This window comes from Pseudonaja textilis, chromosome 1 (assembly GCF_049901715.1).
Source record: "Pseudonaja textilis isolate UNSWEBS1 chromosome 1, rPseTex1.2, whole genome shotgun sequence".
NCBI classification, from domain to species: domain Eukaryota; kingdom Metazoa; phylum Chordata; class Lepidosauria; order Squamata; family Elapidae; genus Pseudonaja; species Pseudonaja textilis.
In genome coordinates this window covers 113929730-113955234 of record NC_141990.1, presented here as the reverse complement: position 1 = coordinate 113955234, position 25505 = coordinate 113929730, and the positions used below count along the sequence as shown (strand labels likewise).

At 36.6% G+C, this 25505-nt stretch overlaps 1 protein-coding gene across 4 annotated transcripts in view; it reads right to left on the bottom strand.

Moving 5' to 3' along the window:
- The window catches only part of LCA5 (lebercilin LCA5), a 29032-nt gene extending 16202 nt beyond the window's left edge, over positions 1-12830 (bottom strand). For 2 of the 4 annotated variants that reach the window (XM_026695118.2, XM_087914975.1), the window contains exons 1-4: positions 12591-12780; positions 4032-4372; positions 2533-3059; positions 424-561 (exon numbers count right to left, since the gene is read on the bottom strand). In XM_026695118.2, the coding sequence (XP_026550903.2) occupies positions 424-561; positions 2533-3059; positions 4032-4227 (861 nt within the window). In that variant the 5' untranslated portion in view covers positions 4228-4372; positions 12591-12780. Of the gene's footprint in view, positions 1-423; positions 562-2532; positions 3060-4031; positions 4373-12590 lie in introns of all 4 variants that reach the window. The other 2 variants (XM_087914983.1, XM_026695119.2) reach the window with 2 other exon arrangements.
- Positions 12831-25505: the final 12675 nt, after the last annotated feature.

The window sequence follows — 25505 nt, the reverse complement described above, 5'->3', positions numbered from 1 at the left end:
AAGTTGCCCTTAGCAGCATGGCCAAAGCCACAGCCCTCTCAGGAAACCTAAGCAGCAGCTCACGGCATCATGCCATGAGCAGCAGCACTGGTGCAACAAACCTCACAGGGTCCTGCTGCGAGCACGGCATCAACACGGTATGTGGCATCTGCCCATGAGCAGTTGTGAGCAGCCGCAGAAGAAGTCAAGCAGCGGTGCAACAGACATGGGAGGCGTGGTTGCGGTGGTCCTAAGGTAAGTGGGTAAGACATCCCCTGAAAACAAGACCCGATGCTTATTTTGGGGCCAAAAAGAAAATAGCACTGGGTCTTATTGTCAGGGAAACAAGGCAGTTATATTGAACTATGTGAGATATGGAAAAAATATTTTGGATTAGAAGATATGTTATAAACATGTTCTATGCTAGACAATACCAATTTTTACCTTTAATTTTTGTTTCAATCGTTGGACTTCCTCTTGAATAATCTTATTTTCTTCTTGTGCTTCATAAAATTTCTTTTTCATAGAGTGCAGTTGTCTTTGGAAACTACTACTGCTAAGATCAAGCTTCTTCTCAAATTCCTACAATTCAGTATAATAGTAAAATCATGTTTTTGGTAAAAAATATTTTTGAAGGACAAAACTGAGGAATTGTTTGTGTTCAAATACTTTTCTACATGAAATATTTCATTCCATTTCATGGCCTTTCTCAACCCTATCAAAATATTTAAATTATAAAGAATTTCACAAATTTCTCTAATTTGTTGATGTCACGGGTTGGATGCAATATGCAATGGGTCAGAAATTGAAAGTCTTGTTTATTTTCATCATGACAAAATGTCACCCAACATCTGATGAACTGAAAGGAAATATAAAGATGCATAAACTTATCAATGTATCTTATAGAAAGTCTGAACTTCTACTCAAGAGGCACCAAAACAGATTGTCTATGGAGATTCTCAGTCATCCAGGTCATGGTAGTCCCAAAAGTGCTTTTTCAAGAGGTAACTGGACTTTCTGGTTTTTCTTTGAAGATATTTCACTTCTCATCTGAGAAGCTTCTTCAGCTCTGATCCCAACCATCTAGTCAGAGCTAAAGAAGCTTTTTGGATGAGAAGCGAAATATCAAAGCAGAAAGTCCAGTTGTCTCTTGAAAAAGCACCTTTGGGACATCAAAATGAGCTGCCTTTTGTTTATCATAGGGTTTGAACGGAGATTCACGTTTTGCTCTCCCTGGACAAATGCTGTAAGTACAAAGGCAAAAAAAGAAGACTTGCTCTCTTTTCCAGCTCTTTATTACTGAATGCTAATTTATTTTCACACAGCATAAATTTCCACTAACTTTCCATTGCAATTTAGAGAAATAGCATATGGTCATATGTATGACTTTAAAGAAGAAATAACTTGATGAAAAGTTCTAGATCCTACGTTAGCAATACAGTATTAAAACTTAATTCCTAATCAAGTAGAGATTTTATCATGGTGGTAAGAAGGAGGCTAGAAGTGGTTGGAGACTTCTTGCCAATTTTATTCAGTTTTATTCAGCTTTAATAAAGTTTCATGTTTCCATTGAACATTCATATTATTCTATTTCCTTTTTCATTCATTTAGACCCCTATGCTACAATTTTCAACTCTTGGTGGATGGCAAATAATAAGAAAAGATCCCCACTCCTCTGCTGCTCATCCTCTTGGTATTTAGTTTATTTAATCTTCCTAATTTTAAGTGTTTTTGTTGCCTTTCTTAACTTTTATATTATTCTGTAAACCTTCCTTTGCTTGAGCAATGCAATGGGCGGCATACAAATTTAATAATAAATCGAGCAAAATTAAATCAATTTTAACAACAGCACAAAAATATTATACACATAGTCCCATAAACTTAACCCTAAAACTGCATTAACATTTGCAAACACAGTGACAAAGTAACCTTAGAAATTTTATCCCTGTGAGTTTGATGAATGAAGGGCCTTAAATAATGGAGGGATTATTATGAGAAGATTGAGGACTATTCTCACCAATAATCTGTCTCTGCATCACGTCTATATAATTCCAGAAAAATCCCATTCTATAGATCAGGTTTTCTTAGAACATAGGGAAGTTGGTGAAAACTACTTCATCCTTTTCTATTAGCAGGTACACAAAGCAGGCTTTCTGTGAACTCTGCTCCCCTCTTAAGGATCCAATTAAGGATTCTAATGAATTAGTAGTATGTCAAAAGAAAATTAGTACTATGTCAAAAGAAAATGTGAATTTAGAATTTGGAAATTTTATACATATTTATTTAAAAGTATAAAGTATGTTTAGAAGTAACAGTCCCACTGTTTACTGGCTAGGATTTTACAACTGTGAATTATAATGGCAATGTTAGTAAATAACATGTGATAATGGTTCTTTATCAGATTCAAAGAAATCACAAGACTAAATTGGCCTGTTTCAGTTTAAGGTTTTTTTCCTGTGTATGAGTAGCCAGTAAGTGTGTAAATATGGCACGTACCATAGAATGTACAAAATAAAACGTATCTTTTGAAATGCTTTTTTAAAGGGCTCTCACCTTAATTTTCTTCTCACTATCTTCCAATCTATTTTCTGCAATTGCCAGCTTCTTAGCCAGCTCATCACGTTCAGGGAGATTCTTATCTTCTGCAAGTTTTTTCAGTTTTTGCAAACCACTTTTAGCTTTGAATAGCTCTTCCTCTGAAGCCTTGAGTTTCTTCTCAGTTGTTTGTTCTCTTTCTTGTGTTTTTCTTAAGCGCTCCTTTAGTATTCTCATCTCATCATTATGCCGCACCAGAAGTTGAGAGATTTCATTTTCTGTACCTTCAAACTTATGAAGGGCTTTCTCATGTCTGTACTGAAGCTGCTTTAGTACCCTATTTTCTTTCTGCAACTCATCAAGTTTGACATGCAACCCAGACAGTTCATTACGAAGCTCGTTAATTTTCAGCAGCCTAGCAGAAAGCACTCTCTTTGTAACAAGACTGATATCTTTGGCAGGAGACTCCCTGGTGAGGCTCTGGGAGTAAAAACCCCAGCGGGTTCTCTTGCTGGGTGCGTATTTAGAGTAAAACTGCTTTGTGGCTACAAAGAAATAGAACAAGGTTAAGATTACAATGAAAATTAGTGAAATCATCCCAGGACTGAAATATCCTAGATGTACAATTTCTCATTGCTTGCAAACATATGACAACAATCTCTCCAATATTCACTATGAAATCAGCATATATTAACTCTTACACCGTTTATTCTTTTTAATCTTGATTTTCTAAAAGCCTACACAGTCTTTTAAAATGATACCAACCTAACAGAGTTCAATATGTTGGCACAGTAAAGGAGAATGTGAATCCTTCAAATCATTGTAAAGTTTAAAAGCACTTATGGGTTGGGGTAAGAGAAGAGAGGCAATAGAGTTGGACAAAAGTAAGCAAGGAGAAAAATTAAAAATAGATGCCTCATCTATCTAAAATAAAACTAAAATGAAACTAATACTGTATCTGGTGTGCAAAAAATCTGAATCATTTAATGGCAGTCCATCTAGTATCTGAATTTTTGCAGCCCAAATCCCTTGTAAACACCTTATGACTAACTAAATCTTGAGTCTGTATTTAAAAATAGAGGAGACCTTTATCAATCTTTTTAAAGAAAAGCAAGTTATATTTTATACTGTCTGTTCATGCAATATTATTGCTAAATGAATGTTTAAATGGTCATGATCAGTTGATACCTACTCTCTCTACTGTCTTGTATCTAAGATGCTATACTATGAGTGAAGAAAGGAGATATTTATAACTGACTATATTCAATTAATACATATAATTACAAGAACAAAAGTATGTACCAATTTAATTACAAAGAAAAAGCAAGCCAGGGTACTTTCTGTTGAGTAAATTGTACTTTATTTTAAAACCTAAATGTTAATTTTTATTACAAATGTCAGCTCAGTTTTGAAATATGCCATATTTCAAAGGAAATAATCTTATTTTCACATAATTCATTTAACACTATGATACACACAGACACACACATAATAAATTGTATTTTGCCAATACATACCATGATAATCTGCATGGCTTTTCAAGTTCTGTATTTTATTGCTTCTATTTACAGTTTGTATAGATTGAGTGCTGATGGTTGGAGACTGATCAGAAGCATGAGATGAATCATCATCTGAGTAATAAGAATTACTGCTTTTATCACTGTCTGATTTTCTGCTATGCCCAGAATCCAGACTCCTTCCTCTTTCCTCCATTACGATAAGCTTTTCCTCAAATAGTCATTTTCCAGATGAAGGCTCATTACACAGTCACTACTGGCTTCTTGTCAATTCATTACCTAAGTTTAGAAGAGTTGCTGACATCATTTTGGCAATCAATATTTTTCATGTATCTTTTAATCTGAATTCAAAGAGGAAAATGGAAGCTAATTATAATAACCATTTTAAAATGAATGACAGTGACCAATAATTCTTCCATTTAATGTTTAATTAAGTCTTATTTATGTACATTTGTGACATGAACTTCTGCAGATTAGAGTTTGTTAATTATAACTGATGTTACACAATACCATTTTATCATTACTGGTAATACAACAGAGAAATTTCTTCAAAGGAAAATGTTAAAAAGCCTATGCAGAAGGGCAGCATATCACTTGAAAAAAAATACTTTAATAATAATTTCAAGGAAATAGATATATGAATAAATCATGTTCAATATGAGAACATTCATAATTGTATAAATTATTAATTTATAAATACATGAAAGTCCTTTGATTTGAACATAGACAAACATTTTTAAAGTTAAGCAAATATTTAAGATGATCTCAACTAGTTGTTTTGTTCAGTATTTTAAAGTATCATCATATACAGACAAATCTAAAAAAAATGTGTTCTTACTAAATCAGACCAGACTTAATCTACAGCAAATATTCTCTTTCAAAATGACTAATTATAGGACATGCTGTTGCTGCTGAGTCCTTCATATTCCCAGTGATCCTAGATTTTATACCATGTAGAACATAGACTTCATATTTTTTTTATCATTGATAGACTTGTTCTCCCCAAATTTGTCTACTCAAAATCTTTAAAAATAAATCTAATTGTGAAAAGAACAGTGGTGGGATTCAAATTTTTTTACTACTGGTTCTGTGGGCATGGCTTGGAGGGTGTGGCATGGCTTGATGGGCATGGCTTGTGGGCATGACAGGGGAAGGATACTGTAAAATCTCCATTCCCACCCCTCTCCAGGGGGAAGGTTAATGCAAAATCCCATCCCCTCACCACCCCACTAATCTGCTTTCCAGCTCTGTTCTCCTGTGCAGGGCAACAACTCGGGAGGCAGAGAATAGTTGGGGGTGGGGCCAGTCAGAGGTGGTATTGGCCGGTTCTCTGAACCACTCAAAAGTTCCGCTACCAGTTCTCCCGAACTGGTCAGAACCTGCTGAATACCACCTCTGGAACAGAACTATTTTTATAGTACCATAGTAGTATAGTATATAAACTAGATCATACAAACATTAAAAGTCTGGTACTCAGTGGAAAAAATACTGAACAATGAAACATTATTTTGACTTCCTTTATGACAACATACAGTATTTCATGTTTTTTCATTCTAATATGACAAAGAAGACTCTCCATGTTGTTTAGCATACGGAAGTTTGCTATATTATATTTTAGTCACTAAAATTAAATGTCTCAGAGCACAAACTGTCCACCTATGACATTTTACCTCCATACTTTACCGTTAACTCTAAATATCATTTCTTCATTTCATTAGTGCAATTTCCTATCTTTTAAGTTAGCAGATGTGCATTTTCTCAGTTTAATGTTCCTTCTCAAGTCAGATGTAAATTTAACCATGAAATTATGAAATTAAATTCACCTTTATAGAGTCCACCATTTTTGCTATAATTCTGACCTCATTTAATTTAAAACTACTTCAATAAATCTCCACAGATGCCTTTTGGAACAATTCCTGCCTGTAACAAGATTATTTCAATCTTAACGTTCATTTGACAAAATAAGAAAATGGAAGCTGTAATTAAAGAGAAATTCGGTAGAAACTAGACTGCCTTCCACAATAAGTACATCGCAGAGAAATGGAAAACAGAGGCCTGAATTTTAACACATCAGTGTAGATTGCAATGGAAAAATGTGTTTTCAAATTCAGGAATTCATAGTAATTTGGAATGGTAACAAACTGATACAAATGTATATATGCCTCATTTCAATGTATATCTGTGAGCAAAATTTTATAATTAAACTCAATTTACAAATGCAGCTTAATAAAAATTGTAGAGTTCTAATAAGTATCTCTAAATAAAATTTTATGTGGGAATGTATTTTTCCACATTTACATTTACTAAACAAGCTATCAGAAATAATGTTTTAACATTAGTGTTATAATTCTAGGCCAATTTTTTTATCTTACAAGTTCGATAGAATTTAATAGGATGTACTTTTGATTATATCAACATAAAGTAACAACCACAAAGCAAAAGTCATAACTTACTAATAATTGAGGAAAGCTTTCATAAAGGTAATGATGCAAATGTTCTCAGAGAAAGATTTTACAAGTCTAAAGTTGTAAAAGCACAATGTCTATATTTCCTTATAAATTTTAATTTTCTTTGAAGGTTGTGCTATGGATGTGTTTTCATAAGAGAGATTTTTAGCATTAACATTTCCCAGTAGAATGAAATGCTCATATTGTGGAAATATAGCCTTAAGTGTAATTAGTTGCAGTAAAGATGCCCTCAATTTAAACTTGATTCCTAGGGACCACAGCCATGCAGTTTTCTGGGCAGTATTATAGAGGTGGCTTGTCGTTATGTTCTTCTAGATGTTTTTTCCCAATGATCCCATGTAGCCTGCAACCCTAGAATTCCCAGGCAGTTTCTCATCCAATTACTTGCCAGGGCTGATCCTGCTTAGGTTCTGAGATCAGCAAGGACTGGGTAGGTGGGTAGGTGCTGCCACCTGCTGAGGCAACTATTACAAGCAGAAAAAAGTAATGCTTATTTGAGGAAAAAATCCTTAAATATGTCTGAATTCAACAATAAATTCCTAAACCAGAGCTCTTCTGCATGCTTTGGTGGCTTGGAACTAAGGTATGCAATTATTTAAAAAGTTATTTTATTGGCTCTTTTAAAAAGCATTTTATATTGCATTGAGAAATTCTTAAACAACAAGCACATTTTTAGGAAAATATAATTTTCTATTCTTAATATTATTCTCTTCGTTTACTAGCGAAAGTGAAATTTACTAAGAAAATGCCAATAAATATATTATCAAGATGAATCTCAAAAGAAGCTTCTGGGAACTTTTAAAAAAACAAATACTTGTACGGTAGTAGCCTGACCATTATTATTAGTCAAAGTTGTCTTTCTAGAAAAGGGGTCTCCAAACTAGACAACTTGAAGACTTGCGGACTTCAACTCCCAAATCCTGGGATCCTTCAGCCAGTCATATTTCTATGCTGGCTGGGGAATTCAGGGAGTTTAAATCCACAAGTCTTAAAATTGCCGAGTTTGGAGACCCCTATTCTAGAATTACTATCTTTCTATAGTTTTGCAAATTAGTTAAAGTTACAAGATAATAAACATTTAAGAGCACCGCAGGCCAACCTCAGAAGACACCTACCACAAACTGTGATTCACCTGCCCTCAGCAATAATTTCTTGCTGGTTCTGCACATATCCACGTGGACACCCAAACAAAATATTTTTATTTGTTTTGCCAATAGGGAGACGAGCACAAATATTACTATAAACCCCTAAAGACACAGGTCTCATAGGAAAGAAAGGGAAGCAGATGTGCTGGTTTCAATATCGGATGCACACTGACATCAAAAGTGAAGTCACTGAAACTCTGGCAAAGAGAACTCTGAGAAGGACAAGCAGGGAAATGAAGGGAATGGCTGTCATCTGCAAAGGCTAAAATGGGCCAAGACAGCTGTAATGCTGTTGAAGATGTGCTGCTGGTTTCAGTTCAGAAAAAAAGTGTGGTTTGGGGGCTAAAATAGATTAGGCAGGGTTTGTACTGCTAAAGGCTTGTTAATACAAGTGTGATATAAAGTCCACAAAGTTTTTGAGAATACAAGTGGGGAAAGAGTACTGGAGAAGAAAAGGAACTGGCATGTAAAAAAATGTGCTTCTGACAGAGGACCTTCAGCGCATTTGAAGATGAAAAAAAGAAAAGAAAAGGAAGGGTCTTATTTGCAAAAGAATAATTAGCTAGATGAAGGCCGGTTGCCAATTTGTCTGAGAGAGATAGAGGGATAAAGATAGACAGAGGGAGAGGGAAAATATTGCAGCTAACACTTGTACTTCTTCAACTCTTCAGTAAGTTAGAAAAAGTATTAGAATAAAGTACATATTTATTAAGCTTGTATCCTGACCTAAAATACACATATTTATAAGGTTAAGAGATCAGGGCTAACAACTGGAGTTCAGGAGAAAAAAATTCTCTAACATTTAATTTTGAAAAGACTGTCTTATCTAAAGGGTAAGGAGAAACTGTTGACAGTAGAATGTGGAGTAATTTAAGTGAATACAAATTGTACTTGCAAATCTGGATAAAGAATTGAAGCTATTTTTGCTTTTATTGGTAGTCTGAATAAAGAGGAAAATCAAAATACTGCTTTGTGCTCTTTTCAGTCAGGTTCCTTTAACCCTCAGATATACCCTGTAACACAAACCATATTTAAATTACTGTGGCATTAAGAGTGTGATCTATTTATTCAAATTTTCAAATAGTCTTAAGAGCTTCCAACAATATTTATTGCTTAAACTTTTTACATTTTACATGAAATTAAGCATAGTCTGCCAGGCTCTGCCCAGATTAATACTCTGCCAACTTTTAAAGTAATTTCATCAGGCTAAAGAAATGTTAGTTTTAGAGACTATTCATGGCTTTGATATTTCTTTTACATCCGTAATTATAAGGACTTTTACAATTAAAAAGCTTTAGTTATCATGAAACTTTCATTTGTTTACAATCCTTTTATTTTCAATACACACACACACACAATTCATATCCTGAAGGTTATCTATATTTTCTTGAGTCCTGTGAGAACATATTGTACATACTTTCAAATAAGCTAAGAATTTTAGCTGCCACACACACACACCCTTCCTCCCCCCAAAATTGGGTTGCGATTCACTGATGGGCTTATCTGAGAGAATATACAGGTAGTCCTCAACTTACAAAAGTTCATTCAGTGACCGTTTGAAGTTACAATAGCACTGAAAAAAGTGACTTATGACTGTTTTTCACACTGTTGTAGCATCCCCATGGTCACGTGATCAAAATTCAGCAGCTTGGCAATTCGCGTCATATTAATACCAGTTGCAATGTCCTGGAGTCATGTGATCACCTTTTGTGAACTTCTGACAAGCAGAGTCAATAGGGAAGCCAGATTCACTTAACAACCATGTTACTAACTTAACAACTTCAGTGATTCATTTAATAACAGTAACAAAAAGAATTGTAAAATGGGGCAAAACTCACTTAATAAATGTCTCGCTTAACAACAGAAATTTTGGGCTCAATAGTGGTCATAAATTGAGGCCTACTTATACTTTATCCATAAGTATGATGTATAAAGTAGTCATGTTTTCCACATATACTTGTGAATAAGCACATTTCTGGATAAATTGATCTGACCAAAATACCATGAAAATATATAATCTGTCAATTATCCATAGGTAAGTAAACTGAAAATTAAAACATACAAATATTTTGATGGTTATCTTATGTTGAGGTAATTCCCCGTTAGGAAAATGAGTGCATACAGGGAGACGTATAGAGAGTAGTGTTGGAATAATACACATAGAGCACACAGATACACTGTACAGTAAATGTAGGTTTTTTACTTCCAGAAAGGTTTAAGCAAAGTCCAAAATAAGCAGTCCAAAAGTCATTCACAGGTAAAATCAGTCAGTTTTTCAATCCAGGGATAATCCAGTCCAGTGTCAAAAAAACAGTTCAGTAAGACTTACATTAAATCCAGTAATATCAGTCAATTAGAAGAAATGGAGCACACAGAAGGAAACAGTGATACTCACTCAGACACACTCTCTTCTGAGACTAAGACTAAAACAAACCAGATTCCTGCTCCATCTTATGGCCATTTGAGAAACGACACCTAATTACAGTTTTGCATTTTCTTAAAGATATAGTACTAAAATGTTTATCCTGGTTTATATATTTCTAACCCAAATAGCTGTTAGGTGACTTATATTCCTAACAGCTTATCTGCGGCTGTAGATTTTTTGAGGGTCAACTTATCTATGAATGTATGTGATAAGTTTAAAATTCAGATAGATTTTGGCTAGATGGGGAAACTAGTAAAACAACCCAGAGGAAGAAAATGGCAAATCACTGTATGAAAAGCTGCCAGTTGAGTTTGACTGGTTGAAATTTTAATGTGACTGGAATGAAATTAAATTTATAACAGCTACAACAGCATAGTACACTTTAAAATCATGAAAACCTATTTCTAACCTTTCAGAATCATTGTATAATTTTTCCCTCATGGGTTTTATTTTCAATTATGTTCACAGTTATATAGAACATGATGTACTTCAATGTTTGTTTCTTCAGGAAATTGAATAATAAATATAAAAAGGAATCAAAAAGGATATGCAGCTTCACTTGTTTACTTTGATGCAATTTTCTTTCGACTTTACCATTCTGACTATAACTGAATTCTCAGGCTTCAATTCAAGTACAAATTTGATTAAATTCAATGCAGTTTCAGTTTGATTTAATAGCTTGTGTACTGGACAAATAATACAACAATACATCAGTTCTTACAATTCAGCACAGAATTGTTTTGCTCTCTCTATTGCAGATGCAATGACTTTGAGAGTATATGATTGTCATTACAAAAGCAATATTTATGCATACCTATCCATGAAAGAAATTAAAAAGCCTAGTAAATGATGCCAAGAAGCAAGTTAGAAAATATATGTTCTTTTTAAGATGTTACTTGAGTGGTAACACCAGGTATTTTAATATATTTATAATGTATAAATATAGCAAGAGAAGATGGAATGTCTCTGAGTTGCATATTCTGTGATATTTTTAAATACATTTACTTGATATTAAACTTGGAAATTGATTTTAAAAATATTACTATCCCAAAATTTTTAAGCCCAAAACAAAAAGCAATCACCTAAATAAATAAGGATAAAAGCAAATTTCATTCAGTCCAAGTTTTCCACCATGTGGTAATCTCAAATGAATCCACTGTGGATATTTTACCCCATGAGATACCATAATGAAAGCAAGGCACATTTTCCTCTTCCTGCCAGTGTAAAACAGAAGTACTTCATACTAAATAATATGGAATAATCTAAATCATTTATGTTTATTCAGAAGTAAATCCCAGTGCTCAGTGAAGTCTATTTTCTAGAACATCTGTTTATGATAGCTTTTATATTATAAATATAATATGTAAATATATTTTATGTATCTGATTTCCTACCACCAATTTTTAAATATAGTTAAATTAATCAAGTAGCAAGCATAAAAAAAGAAAATGTTTTGCCAGTAAAAACATAAAGCTGCTAAGAACTGTATATTCTTTTGAGTGTACCTACCCAATCTGAATACACCTAGTAAGAAAGAAAATGGAAACAATATACTAATATCTTGATTTTCCCCATATTATAGAAGACATTGTATGTATCTTCTCATCTAGTTTTTGAAATGTTACAGGAAGAAGAAAGGACCATCACATAATTAGAGTAAAAAGATGTTTTGTTCTCATATTAACTTTCCATGGTGCTCACTCCACTTCGAGACACTTAGGTTTGATGCTTTTGAAATCTTAACCTATTTTGGTTGCAAATTCTGGTCTCATTAACCTCCACTGAACTCAATGAGATTTAACTGTAAGTAAGCACAACTAGGATTGCATTACTTTGCAAATATTTATGGTCCTTGAACTATTATCTTTTAATTATCCTGGGTATAGGTAAACATAAGAGTGATAGAAAGGAGTGGGGGGAACTGAACAGCAGCTTTGCCGTGGAAGAAGTTCCATTTATGACATTTCTACCCAAACTTCACTTGTGGTGTTATATTTCTATTCCACTTTTCCTCCAAGGTAACTTAAGTCGACATCTTTCCTTCCACTTTTACTTCACCATAACCCTCCTGGGTAGGCTCGGCTGGGAGAGAATGATTGTCCTAGGATTACCCAGCGAGTTAAATAAGAGGTAGACTCGTAAAAAAAAAATGCATTAAGTCAGATGGATCGGGGAGGCAACTGACCCTTCTAAGTGCCAGCCAAAAGTGTCTTATCACTGGCACCCCAAATAAACCGACCCTTCTAAGTGCCAGTCCCCCTGTCTATCACTGGCACCCCAAATAAAGCTGCCTCTGGCTTTAGGGAGTCACCAGTCGTTATAGAGTGTATGAAAAGAAAAAAGAGCACTGACAAAACGAGGATGCGGGGGACGTTGGAAGCAGTCATTTCCCAACCTGGGAGCTAGAGGCTACCAGCGAGGAACCGAGACAATGCGAGTGCCAAGAAACCTTGCCCCGTAATGCCAGCCCGCCCGCCACCCCCGGGTTTCCGGCTTTCTCCCAGCGAGCCCCTCGCCCTACCTGACTCCGGGGGCTCTACATCCCCCACCCCTGACGGAGCCGGACGGTTGCCGGGGCTCCCTTAAAGGCGCCACCGCGTCACCAAGGTGCTCCCGAATATTTACAGCAGGTTCCAAGGTAACGCGGGTGAAGAAGAATAAGAAAGCAAAGGGGCGGGGATAAGAGGGGAAAGGGGGGGGGAGGAGAAGGAGGAGGCTCTCAGGGTCTGTCTTATTGGCTGCCCGCTTCGTCAAAAATCCTCACCTGAAAAGCCAATCCTCGCGTTTGATTAGGCCGGAAAGGGCGGGCAGAAGAGGAAAGGCGGCGGTTTTTTCATGGGATAGGGCGCGAGGCGGGGTGGGGAGGGGTGTGGAAAGGGGCTGTGCAGGGAAGCTTGCCTTATTGGTTCGTGCACCGGAAGATTCCGAAAGAAAGGGAAGTCTTCTGGTCCCGGCGATACAGGCGGAGTGGTTTTTATTCCAGCTGCGAGGTGCGAGTTGTCAGTCTGGCGGAGGTGTCGGTCTTGTGTTGCGTTTCCGCTGCGCTTGTCTCGTAGTAGGCTTATCGGTTCAAATTCCCTAAACACTTTCCTCTTAAGCTCTTCAAATGTGCTTTTCCTAAGCAAACTTTAAAAAAATAAGGTATATTTGATCAGTATTTATCTTATTAAGATAAATATTAAGATATATATTGATCAAATATTAACTATCAATATCTTAAGATAAATAAATATAAGATTCTTTTTAACGATCTCTCTTGTTGTCAAAGGAATGACACCAAAGAGCCATACATTTTAATGGCAGTGAGAGCTCGATTTAATAGACGTCTGTGATACAGAATTTGGCGTGAAATTTTCGGGGCCAGTCATTTTACAATTAGAATAATGTCATCTTTATGCAAATGACCCAAATCGGTGCAGTGCTGTCTCTTTATATGTAATGGATATTTGTAAAAAATGGAAAGCCTCTTAGTACATGCGAAGTCAGTACAGTGTGAATATTGATCGACGTTCATTTAACACAGCTTAAAAGTGGCTACTTTTTGTTGTTTTGGCTTTATATTAATCCACTCAGTGGTTCAAATGCTGTACACTCCACACTTTTTATTATGAGTGAAATCCCTATCCTTATTTTATCTGCATATATTTTTTATTGTTTTTTTCACCTAAAGTGGGTCACAGCAGATTTTTTTTTAATGTGGAATGCAGAGTTGAAACTAATCTTTGAATTTCAGCCCAAACAGTATATGTTCTTTATTTTCAAAATACAGGTAGTCTTCAACTTACGTGACTGAAGTTAAAATGGCACTGAAGAAAGTGATTTATGACCATTTTTTAGACATATGACTGTTGTAGCATCACCATGGTCACGTGATTTACATTCAGATGCTTGATAACTGACTCATATTTATGACAGTTGTAGTGTCCCAGGATCATGTGAACATCTTTTGTCACCTGAGAAGCAAAGTCAATGGGGAAATCAGATTCACTTAATAACCAGGTTACTAATTTAACAACTGCCATGATTCATTTAACAAATGTGGCAAGAAAAGTCATTAAATGGGCCAAAATTCATTTAATAAATTTCTCACTTAGCACCATAATTTTGGATTCAGTTGTGGTTGTAAATTGAGAACTATCTGTATATGCAAGATATAATGTGTCCACACCTTGTATAAATAAACCTAGAAAAACATTAACATTTTTGCCATTGCTATCATTTCTCAAACTTGAATATGAAACAACATAATTTTATAAAATAGTGAAAAGCCAAAATTTAAATTTAAATACATTTCCTGCTTGTAGAAAGCAAATAAAAATAGATTTCACCTCATTTCCAAGAAGGCAATCAGCAATTCAATCCATTCTGATTTGAATAAATAAATCTATATATGAAAGCAAAATACCACTCATGCATCATCACAAAATCTCCAGAACCGTAAAGCCTACAAACTTGAAATTTGGCACATATGTTCCTCTTGGCTTCTAGGTGCTCACTAAGAAAAGTTTTTTTCGAAATGACCATCAGAGCAATTAGTATTTCGTATATTACTATTAACACGCTTTGATGCTAAGGAGTTCTATTCCCCCTCTCCACCTGAAAAGAAATATCTTCCAAATATAAAACACAAGCAGAGGAGAGGAGTTTCAGTTTCACTTTTGCTTTCTCAGCACCAAGCAGCTTTAGTACAGAACAGTTGAGCTAAGCCATGCCTAGGCTCCTTGCTGTCTCCTTGCTCACACAGCAAATAGTTTCAGCTTCCAAACAGCCCTCAACACACTGACAGGATGTTAGCCAGATGAATACCAATGGATGCTGGTAGGCAGAGGCAGAATTTTTTCCCCTTATTTTCTTCCCCAAAAACTAAGCCCGACCTCATAGTTTGGTAGCGAAGCACAGGTATCGAGCTAGTTCCTTATAATTTCCATATCCATTCCATTTGTTCTTTCTTCTGTGTTTTTATTTGTTTACTTGTCTATTGCATGATTTGCTCATCTTCAAATTAGGTTAAAAGTCAAATTATACATCATAACCTAATAGAATAGAAATAGAATAGAATAGAATAGAATAGAATAGAATAGAATTCTTTACTGGCCAAGTGTAATTGGACACATAAGGAATTTGTCTTGGTGCAAATGCTCTCAGTATACATAAAAGAAAAGACACATTCGTCAAGAGTCAAGGATTATAAGGTACAAAACTTAATAATAGTCATAGAGTACAAAAAGCAATCAAATCATACAAGGAAACAGTCGATAGCTGGTTTAATTTATTTAAAAAAATGTCTGGACTGATGATATTGAATGCTGAACTGAAGTCTACAAAGAGGACCCTTGCGTAGGTATTTGGAGATTCAAGGTGTTGTAGGATGTAATGCAGAGCCATATTAACAGCATCATCTGTCAATCTATTTGCTTGGTATGCAAACTGCATGGGATCTAACAGCGAATCCGTGATGGTTTTCAGGTGGGACAGCACTAGCCTTTCAAAGATTTTCATAACTACAGATGTTAGAGCAACTGGTCATTCAGTTCCTTGATGGAGGGCTTCTTTGGCACTGGGATGATAGTAGAGTGTTTGAAGCAAGAAGGAACATAGCACATCTCCAGTGTTTTATTGAAGATTTGGGTGAAGATGGGGGCCAATTGGTCAGCACAGACTTTTAAGCAAGGAGGAGTATATTAGCTTCACTGTGTTACTTATAACTTCCATCAAATTATTTTATAAAGTACAACTTCAGTTCTGCTTTTAGTGATGGCATAATGTTTTTATTTGGATAACAAATTGATACTTCACATTACATAATTGTTGAATGGATCATTGTTTTTGAGTTGTGTACATAGGTAGTTCATGGTCTTGAGTTATTAATAAAGATAATAAAGGCAGGCTATAAATAAATACATAAAGGAAGGGATGGGATTCAATCGGTGTTACTACCAGTTCGGTGATTACATTTTATCCTTGCATATTATTTTTGCTTCTATCATGTCCATGCAAACCTTTATACTTGCTTATTCTTTAAGCTTCTACTGGTAATCTCTGGGTTACGAGTGTTCTCTTAATGAACGTTCAAAGTTATGCGAAAAGTGCACACTTAGCATTTGCGAACATGGCCTGAAACTACAAACCTTGCAGCACCATGGCAGTTGTTTGCCTTTATGAACAATCACAAAGGCTCTGCAACATTCACCCGGTCTGTTTCCGACCAAAATGGAGCTTCTAAGGGGAGGATGCGACCCTCAAAAGCCCTGTTCATCCCTCTGTGGACCTCCCCTGCCCTTTGCAGGCCAAAATGGAGCTTCTGAGGGGAGGATCCACCCTTTAGAAGTCCTCTTCAGAAATCCAGAGGCCTTGTCTGTCCCATTGCCGGCCTAAATAAGTTACTGAGGGGAGGATCCACCCCTCAGAAGCCCCGTTCAGTCCTCCACGGGTCACTCCGGCCCGTTGCAGGCAGAAATGGAGCTTCCAGGGACTGGGCCCCAGAGGCTCCATTTCGACCTGCAATGGGCCAGGGAGGCCCGTGGAGGGCCGAATGGAGCATTGGAGGGCCGGATCCGGCCGCCAGAGGCTCCATTTCAGCCTGCCACATGAAACTACAGAGGGGCGCACAAGGCTGCAGAGGAGACTGCAGTTTGGGGAGTATGAGGTATTTCAGAGGGTCGGAGGGGGGTTGGGTGGTCTTAGGCAGGTGGCCTATTCCATCCCTCCATGGCCTTCCCCACCCTGAAATACCTTGTGCTTTAACGAGCCTCACATTCAATTAGCGAATGTGTGGGCGAAAGGAAGGAGTGATCTCATTCAAGGTACAAGATTCACTCCCATGAATCCTCTGGTTACGAATAGAATGGGCATTCCATTCAAGGACTACCTGTATTTTCTTTTTTAAAAGTATCTCCTCAACACTGTCCTAGAATAACAAACTCTGTCTTTCCCTGCCACTCACATTTATCCTTCTTTCATATATTTTTTTAAAATTATTAATATTCTCTCTCTGTGAACAAATCCTTCAATGTACTTTTTTCATGCAATGTATTCTCGCTTTTTAACAGTAATTAGGGCCAGGAGCTCTGCAACTAAGTGATGCAGTTGTAAGGCATGATGTCACATGATCATGTCGAGTTCTGGCAATTCTAGGTGCCATCAGTAGGTGATGCATGTCTTACAGATAAATGACACCATTTGTGACTTACTGGCCTCCCCGCTGACTTTGCTTGTCAGAAGCTGGCAGCAAAGCTTGCAAATGGTATTAACACGATCACAGGACATTGCAACATCACAACTGCAAAGTGGCTGCCAAGTGCCTAAGTTGCAATCACGGGACACTGTGACAGCTGCATCTTAAATCCCCTTTTCAATGCCTTCAAACAGTTGCTAAACCAAAGGCATTTAAGCAAGAACTATCTGTGCTGCTGATTACTTTATTTTGGGTTCAGCCCATGTTCATCTACCCTCCTTTTTTGAACATATTTCTTATTATATCACATATGTTTTTACGTACGTCATTGTTACTGCATTCTATTTTTACGTTTCTTTTGACATATCCAATTTTCATTTCCATATTGCAAACTATAAATATATAGAAGCAGTCTTATGCATAGCCATTTTTGTTTGTTTTTTACCACTGGCTAAATACTACTTGCCATTCTTTTACCCACTCTTACAGGTTTTAAAATTTCTCAATCCATCTTCCTATCATTAGTAAACATCCACCTACAGTACTTGCTCTATTTTTGCCATGTATAATTTGCAATTGTTCACTTCATTTTCCCTGTCAGATCAAAACTATCTTAACTTTGATACATTAATTTTCATAATGATCCTCTTTGTTCTGACAACACTACTAGAATGCTTCCTGCCATTACTTCTACTTTTTACGTTTTGATCAGTAAATGAAGATTTATCCATTGATATCCACAGAATCCATCAATTTTCATTAGAAAATAAGTGTCACATGATAAGCTCTGTCCCTAACAGAACAGAACATTACAACATGTGTAGAAAAGAGGCAGAACTTGCATGGTGAGCTCTTGCATTTGGTAAACTTATCCAAGTTCCTAACCCATATTAATGTATTTGAGTTTTCACTTAATTGTTTATTCCCACCAAACATGATTTATAATCATATTCAGTCTCAAGGGGACAGAACATTCTAATGCCTAGATACAGGTGCTCCTCAATTTAAAACCAGAGTTGGAACTAGAATTTTGGTTGTTAAGCAATGTGGTCATTAAGCAAGTCATCACATGACCAGGCCCAATTTTGCAACCATTTTTACCATGGTTGTTAAGTGAATCATGTCATTAAGCCAATCATATGGTTGTTAAGCAATTCACTTCCACAGTTGGCTTTGCTTACCTGAAACTGATTGGGAAGGTAGTATACTGCAATCATGTGACTGCAGCTGTCGCTACTGTAAATGTGAGCCAGTTGCCAAATGTCCAAATTGTGATCAAGTGACTATGGGAATGGTACAACAGTTGTAACTTCAAGGATAGGTCATAAGCACTTTTTCAGAGGCCGTCATAATTTTGAACCATCATTATATGAACTGTCATAAGTTGAGGACTACCAAGTAACTCAATGTCTCCTGAATTAATTTTAATTAAGTTGCATTTTCCCTATCTCCTCTTTCAACCCAAGTTGGTTTTTGCTATAGATTCGCAATAATAAATACATCAAAGTAATAGGTTGCTCCCATTAATGCCTCTCTCATTTCTGTCTAAATCTGTCAGTTAAATAACTGCATGGGATTGGGAAATCACTCTTCCAATTTATTTAACATTATTATCATACCACATTTTTCTTCAAAGAAAATTGGAGCATAGTATCTTACCCCAAAAATGTATTGTAGAATTTTTAAAATTGTCACAAAGGTTTTAATTGACCTGAAAACTTCCAGGGAGACTTTTGTATCTTTTGGTAATAAGAGAGGACTAACTCTTCTTATAAGTGGCTCAATGGCTAAGACGCTGAGCTTGTCTATCAGAAAGTTCAGCGGTTCGAGTCCCTCGCGCCACAGTGAGCTCCTGTTACTTGTCCCACCATCAGGGTCATGACTGCGATTAGTGTTACATTTGCTGCTTTGTGAAAAATTCTAATAGCCTTGCAGTTGTCTATGAATCCTCTGAGTGGAGCTTCAACTCTGCTTCAGACAATTGTGATAAAATTCTGCTTTCTACAGCAATAAACAACACACGGATACATACCAGTGTCTTGTAGATTACTAGCTGTGTAATACTGATTTTAAGGCGGGGGGAATGACACTTCCAGTTGCCAGTTTTGTCCCAAATTATTTATTTACGTACTTTATTCTATCTATATGGCCACCCATCTCAACAAGTGATTCCTGTTGTTTTTGATGTTTTGCAGGATTTCCTAAGTGTCTTTGCAGCTGAAATTTCAATAGGAGGAGGAGGAGTATAAAAGAAGGCGAAAGAGGAAATTAAGAAAATTGATATTCTCTGTTTCCCTGATACATTTTTTTGTGCAGCAAGCAAGAGGAAAATGGGGAGAGGAGGAGCATAGCCACACCTCTTAACATTCCTCTGTATCGGGAGGTGGGGGAGCTAGAAACTTTACATAGAAATATCAGATAGAAGGAGCAAATCCCAGGAAGCAGGTTTCTAATAGGGGACCAGTTGTTCCCAGCTGAACAAAATTTATAAAATTGCCCTGCTAGAAGATTGAGCTGAAAGTTAATCAGCTCAGTTTCCCATGCCCTCAGAAATTTGATCATGGGGATGCAGGAGGAAACACTGTGGGCAGTCTGTTGAAGGGATCCTAGATCAGTATGTTTTGAACTCGTAGGAAAATATTGCAATTTGAATGCCAGCTTTTCAAACAATAGACAACAAATACAGGTAATCCTTGACTTACAATCACAATGGAGCCCAAAAAGACCTTGCTAAGAAAGGAAGATGCTAAATGAGTTGCAGCTTATTTTGTGACTTTTTTTTTTGCCACAGTTGTTAAGTGAATCAGTTGCTACGTGTGTCAACTCATAAAATATTTCTCTGGTTTTTTTAGTGTTGCCAACAGAAAGGGAGGGGGGAGTAGTGTAGAAGCTTGCAAAACCGAAACTGCATTCCATAAATGTTTTCATAGATAGCTTCCAGGCAACCAAGTTTCTGCCCTGCAAAATTCTAACTGGAGAATATGATTGATGACTCTTGGGTATGGATGCGTCCCATTGGAGAATATGAATTACGATACACCCAGGGGGTGGGGGAAAACCAGGATGAAGGGTGACAATGAATGATGTGTCTCAGAGTTGGCTACACTCAGGCAGTACCGGCATGGCAGGTCCTAATAAATCTTCAAGCTTTGAAAATCCGGCTAGAGACTCATGATTTAAATGGGGGGTAACTATCAGAGCCCTGACAGCGTGATTCATGAGGTCATTAATCAAATCTGGCTTCCCCTTGACTTTGCTTGTTGAAAACCAAGGTTAAAATAGTGATCACACATAACAATGCAACTGTCATAAATATAGGCCGGTTTCAAGCACCTGAATTTTGAACACATGACCATGGGGATATTTAACTTTCGTAAGTATGAAAACCAGTCATGTAGTCACTTTTTTCCAGTGCCATTGTAACTTCAAACAGTCACTAAATGAATGGTCGTATGTCAAGGACTACCTGTTTCCTGTTCATTCTTCTTTTGTTGTCAAATATGTATTATTACGCTTTGAATCTCGAACTAAAGTACACATCTTCATTTTCAGGACTCCTGAAAAAAATCTATCAGGCTCTGTGTCTTACAGATTTAATGATTTATCTTTAAAAGTGTTCATATACAATAAACCAAGAGTTTACCCAAGTGCAGCAAGAGCAGTGCTACTTACAGCTTCATGATACTCTTCACATCACAAGGCTAGGCTTATTAGACATTGGTTTTGTTGAGGTAATTCCCCGTTAGGAGAATGAGCGCATACAGGGAGATGTAGTGAGAGAAGTGTTTGAATAATACACACACAGCATACAGATACACTGTACAGTAAATGTAGGTTTTTACTTCCAGAAACTTTTAAGCAAAGTTCAAAATAAGCAGTCCAAAGTCATTCACAGGTAAGATCAGTCAGTTTTCAGTCCAGGGATAATCCAATAACAAAGTCCAGTGTCAAAAACAGTTCATTAATCAGACTTGCATCAAATCCAGGAATATCAGTCAATTAGAAGGAACGGCAATATTCTCCAACAGAAGGAAACAGACTCACTCACACTCTCTTCTGAGACTAAGACCAAGACTAAACAACCCAGGTTTCTGGCTCCATCTTATGGCAGTTTGAGAAACCACACCCAATTACAATTTTTTCATTTTCTTAAAGATACAGTATTAAAATGTCCATCTTGGTTTATATATTCCCAACCCAAATAACTGTTAGGTGACTTACATTCCTAACAGATTTCTTTCAGAAAGGAGTGCAAATCCATCAATAAAGGACGGTGACCTACATGTTGCTGTCATGATACTGCCAACTGTCATATGTAATTATGACTGTTTTCTTGTTTCACTTGCATTGTATTAGGCAAACCAGGAGGAGATTAGGATAAGGCACAAGTGTATATATCCAGCATTGTACATGTCCAAAGCCATGATGGTGAACCTATGGCATGTGTGCTAGAGGTGGCACGCAGAGCCCTCTCTGCAGGCACACAAGCTGTTGCTCCAGCTCAGCTCTGCCGCGCATGTGTGTGCGCCTTCCTCTGGCCAGCTGGTCTTTGGATCTCTGCCATGTATGCACAGTAGGAGAGGATGCATGCGTATGCGTGGGGCAGAGCACATGCACGGGGATGCATGTGCATGGGGGCACTGGTGCAGGGATACACGCACATTGCATTTTGGTGGTTTGCTCATGCACTTATTTGTACAGAGGCATGTGCCCTTTCAGTTCTTGGGGCTGAAAAGGTTAGCCATCACTGGTCTAGAGGACCCAAAGTTAGTTTGGGTTTTCTCACACCATTGATGGACTGCATTTCTATCTAAAAGATCTCACCAATCCATCTATCCATCTTTCTGAGGGTCTTGGCTAGACAATTCTTCCAGCCCTGATCTTAAATACAATTAAGAAACTAAATATAATTATATATATTTATAAATATTTAATATAAACCTAGAATTGACAAGTTTTAGATCTTCTAACCCAGCGGCCCCCAACCTTTTTGGCACCAGGAACCAGTTTCGTGGAAGTCAGCTGTGCACCTGATTCCTAATAGGTCATGAAATGGTACCAGCCTGTGGCCAAATGGTCAGGGAACCCCTGTTCTAACAGTTGGTTTCTATAGAACTGCAGATTTTGAAAGATTGCGTCTGTAGAAGAATAGCATATTACAGTAGAATTATGTTTTTTTAAGGAAAAATGAAAAATCATAGAGGATGTTGTACTTTCATGAGAAAATCTCTTCTACGTTTTCTAACCAATAACTTATTTTTTTTTAAAAGAAGGATGTTATTTCCTTGGACTTATGTATGTTACATTCTGCTAGTGACCCACTGTTTATAATAAGTGTCCACAACAGTTTATTTTGCAAACCTAACATCACAGTTAATCATTATATTTGATCGACATTCTGCTGCCTGTAATCCAGAACTGATAGCCAAAAGCTCTGTCTCATTTTATTAGCTTTTACATAAAGTCTTTCAAACCAAGAATAACTGGAAGCTTGTGAGGAGTGTGCATGTGTGGTATGTGTATCAGGTTGCTCGAACTAACCAGTTTCCTTTCGAGCAGTTTTTTTTTTAATTGTATGGTAGAAACAAAGTGGATAGATTATAAATTACAGAAGTAAGAATTTGGGTAGGATTATAGTTCAATAGTAAATTCAAAAAAGAAATCTTTTTCATTGCTCGCCCTACAGACATATATCCAAGTTCCTATGTTACTTTTTTCCTATCCAAAATCACATTTTTCTTTTTCTCACATACTTGGATGTGTATTTTCTGTTTTTACACTCTTCACAGTTTACTTCTAAGCAGCATATGATCGTGAGCATGTATGAGGTTTCCTATGAAAACTTGATGGGATGGGGGAGCTAGATTCCCTCTCATCTCTCACATGATAGCTGCACATTCTGGATCATTCTGCTGCATTCTGGTAATTAAATAACTTTGAAAACACCTGTTGGAGGAAATATAGAATTGATGTATTATTGTCTGATTTTCCCTTAAGATACTTGTCAGGAATCCTCTTAATTTTGGATGGAGGCGTCTTAGCTCATTCAACAATGGGGAGTTGGCAACCTGACCACCCTAATTTTAGAAGCTAGAATTTCCCTAAGAAAGCATTGTGATAGATGGAAATGACTCACTTGGCTTAACTAGGCCAGGGGGAGGAGAGTAGTCTCTTACAATAATCTTTCCTAGAAAGGAAAAAGGAGGATGAAAACTGACTTTGCTTACAGCAGGAAAACCTGTATTACCCCAAGATTTGGTGGAAAGGGGAATTGTCTTTGAGTACTAATACTGAATACCGTTATCTTTCATTCAAGTTGTATATAATGTATGTAGGAAGCTTTATGGCATAGAAACACTGGACATTTCTAGTGACTTTATTCAAGAAAACAATTTTGGATGAACATTGAAATCCCTGATTCTTTCTAATTCTTGGAATGGGATGGATCCTTACAAAAATAAGTTTAGTTCTGTTCCATAACTGGATGTTTATAGATCTCGTTGGAGTTCAACAAAATTGCCAGGTTGTTTTATTTTAGTAAGTACTTTTGTGGTTAACATTTGCAAAGAAACTGTCACTTTGAGAAATATTTAGTGAACAGGGTAGAAGAGAGATAATTTTAAATGCCTACAAAGATGGTAAGTCTAATATTTAAATATAAAATAATGGAGAGGTACTGGATCTTCTTTGTCTCCTCACTTGGTCTGTGGAAGAGCATTTAGATTACTGGACCATGTTGGACTTTCACAAAAGTGCTAAAAGATCTGGCTATTCCTATATGCATTTGGTTTGTGAAATAAACACACACAATTTGGAAACAGATTAGGTGAGCTGCCTCTTTTTGATGTCAAAGAAAATAGATTCAGACAAATAGCATATTCATAGATAATTAGCATGTTCATAGAGTTCAGTTCTTTTTCTCTATTTCTCTATTTCTTCAAGTGTTTGGAAAGAGATAATCGGATTCGCTGCCTGATTGCCTTTTACGCTACTTGGACAGGGATGCCAAATGTAAAGCTACATTTATTCAAAGATGCTGTTTGCTTGAAGCCCCACTAGATTTCTTCCCAAGTGCCTGTGTTACATAACCACTCTTACAGTTTTTACTTACAAATGGCTCCGAGTCACGTAAATAGTGAGATGGCCAGCGTATAAAATTGATTAATAAATAAATGAATAAATCCTTCTGCAACGGCAGTATACAGTGTACCTGAATGATCTTTCAGCAGATTCTATTGATATGTTAAAAATACTTTTCCAAGTGGGTAGTAGAAAACATCTGCTAGGCTCCCATCCCTATCCATTTTGCTAAGGTGATAGGGTTCCCCCACTCCCAGCAGTTGTTTCTCTAGGATTTATGTAGTCTTATAACCGTTATTGCTGCATAACTATGCTACATTTATTGTTAAATGAAGAAAACAGTAATTCTTTAGCCATTGTTCTAGTGCTACTTTTGTGCCCTGTTTTCAATAGGCAAATAATTTAAAAGTATAATGAACTAGTGCATCTATTAATAATCTATTTTGCATTTCATGTGATGACGGTACTTAAACCATTGTGAAAACAGGTTTCCAGAGAAGGCAAATTAGTGGCTGCTAGACGATACAAACTCCTATCTGGCAGAAAGAAAATGTGACTGCTCTTTGGAATGGTGAGGGGAATGCTCTGAGCTATTGCTAGTCTCTGTGCAATGTTCTGAACAGAATCCTAGAGTAGAGTATGGAGGTACAAAAAGTTGGTAGTTTCTCAAGTTCCTCAGACAGGATCTGAACTTGGGCTGAGCAAACTTTTTTTCATCACCAGTTGCATTCAACATGTATAGGGGAAGTCCACAGTGAGTATGACAAAGCACAAATATATTCTAAACGTCCAAGTTCAGTTGAAGGAATAATGAATAAAAAGAAATATTGATATAAAATACAAATATTAAACTAGATAAAATATAACTTGTGCTGCATATTTTGAAAACATACATATATAAAATTATAAGCCCTAGATTAGCAGACAAGTGGAACCAGAAGATTGGCAGGACTGATGGATTAAAGAGGGACACAGACGCAATCAAGATATTTTCATGTTCTAAGCCCTTGCCACAAAAACTTGCAGGGCCTGAAACTTTTTACTGTCAGGTCTTGGGCTTCCAACTCCAAGGAACAAAGAAAAACAAAGGCACAAATCCCTAAATCTAAATTAAAATAGCTCCAAAGGAATGGAGAAAATAAATAAAAAGGCAACCACCACCTTTAACTCAAAAGCAAAAGA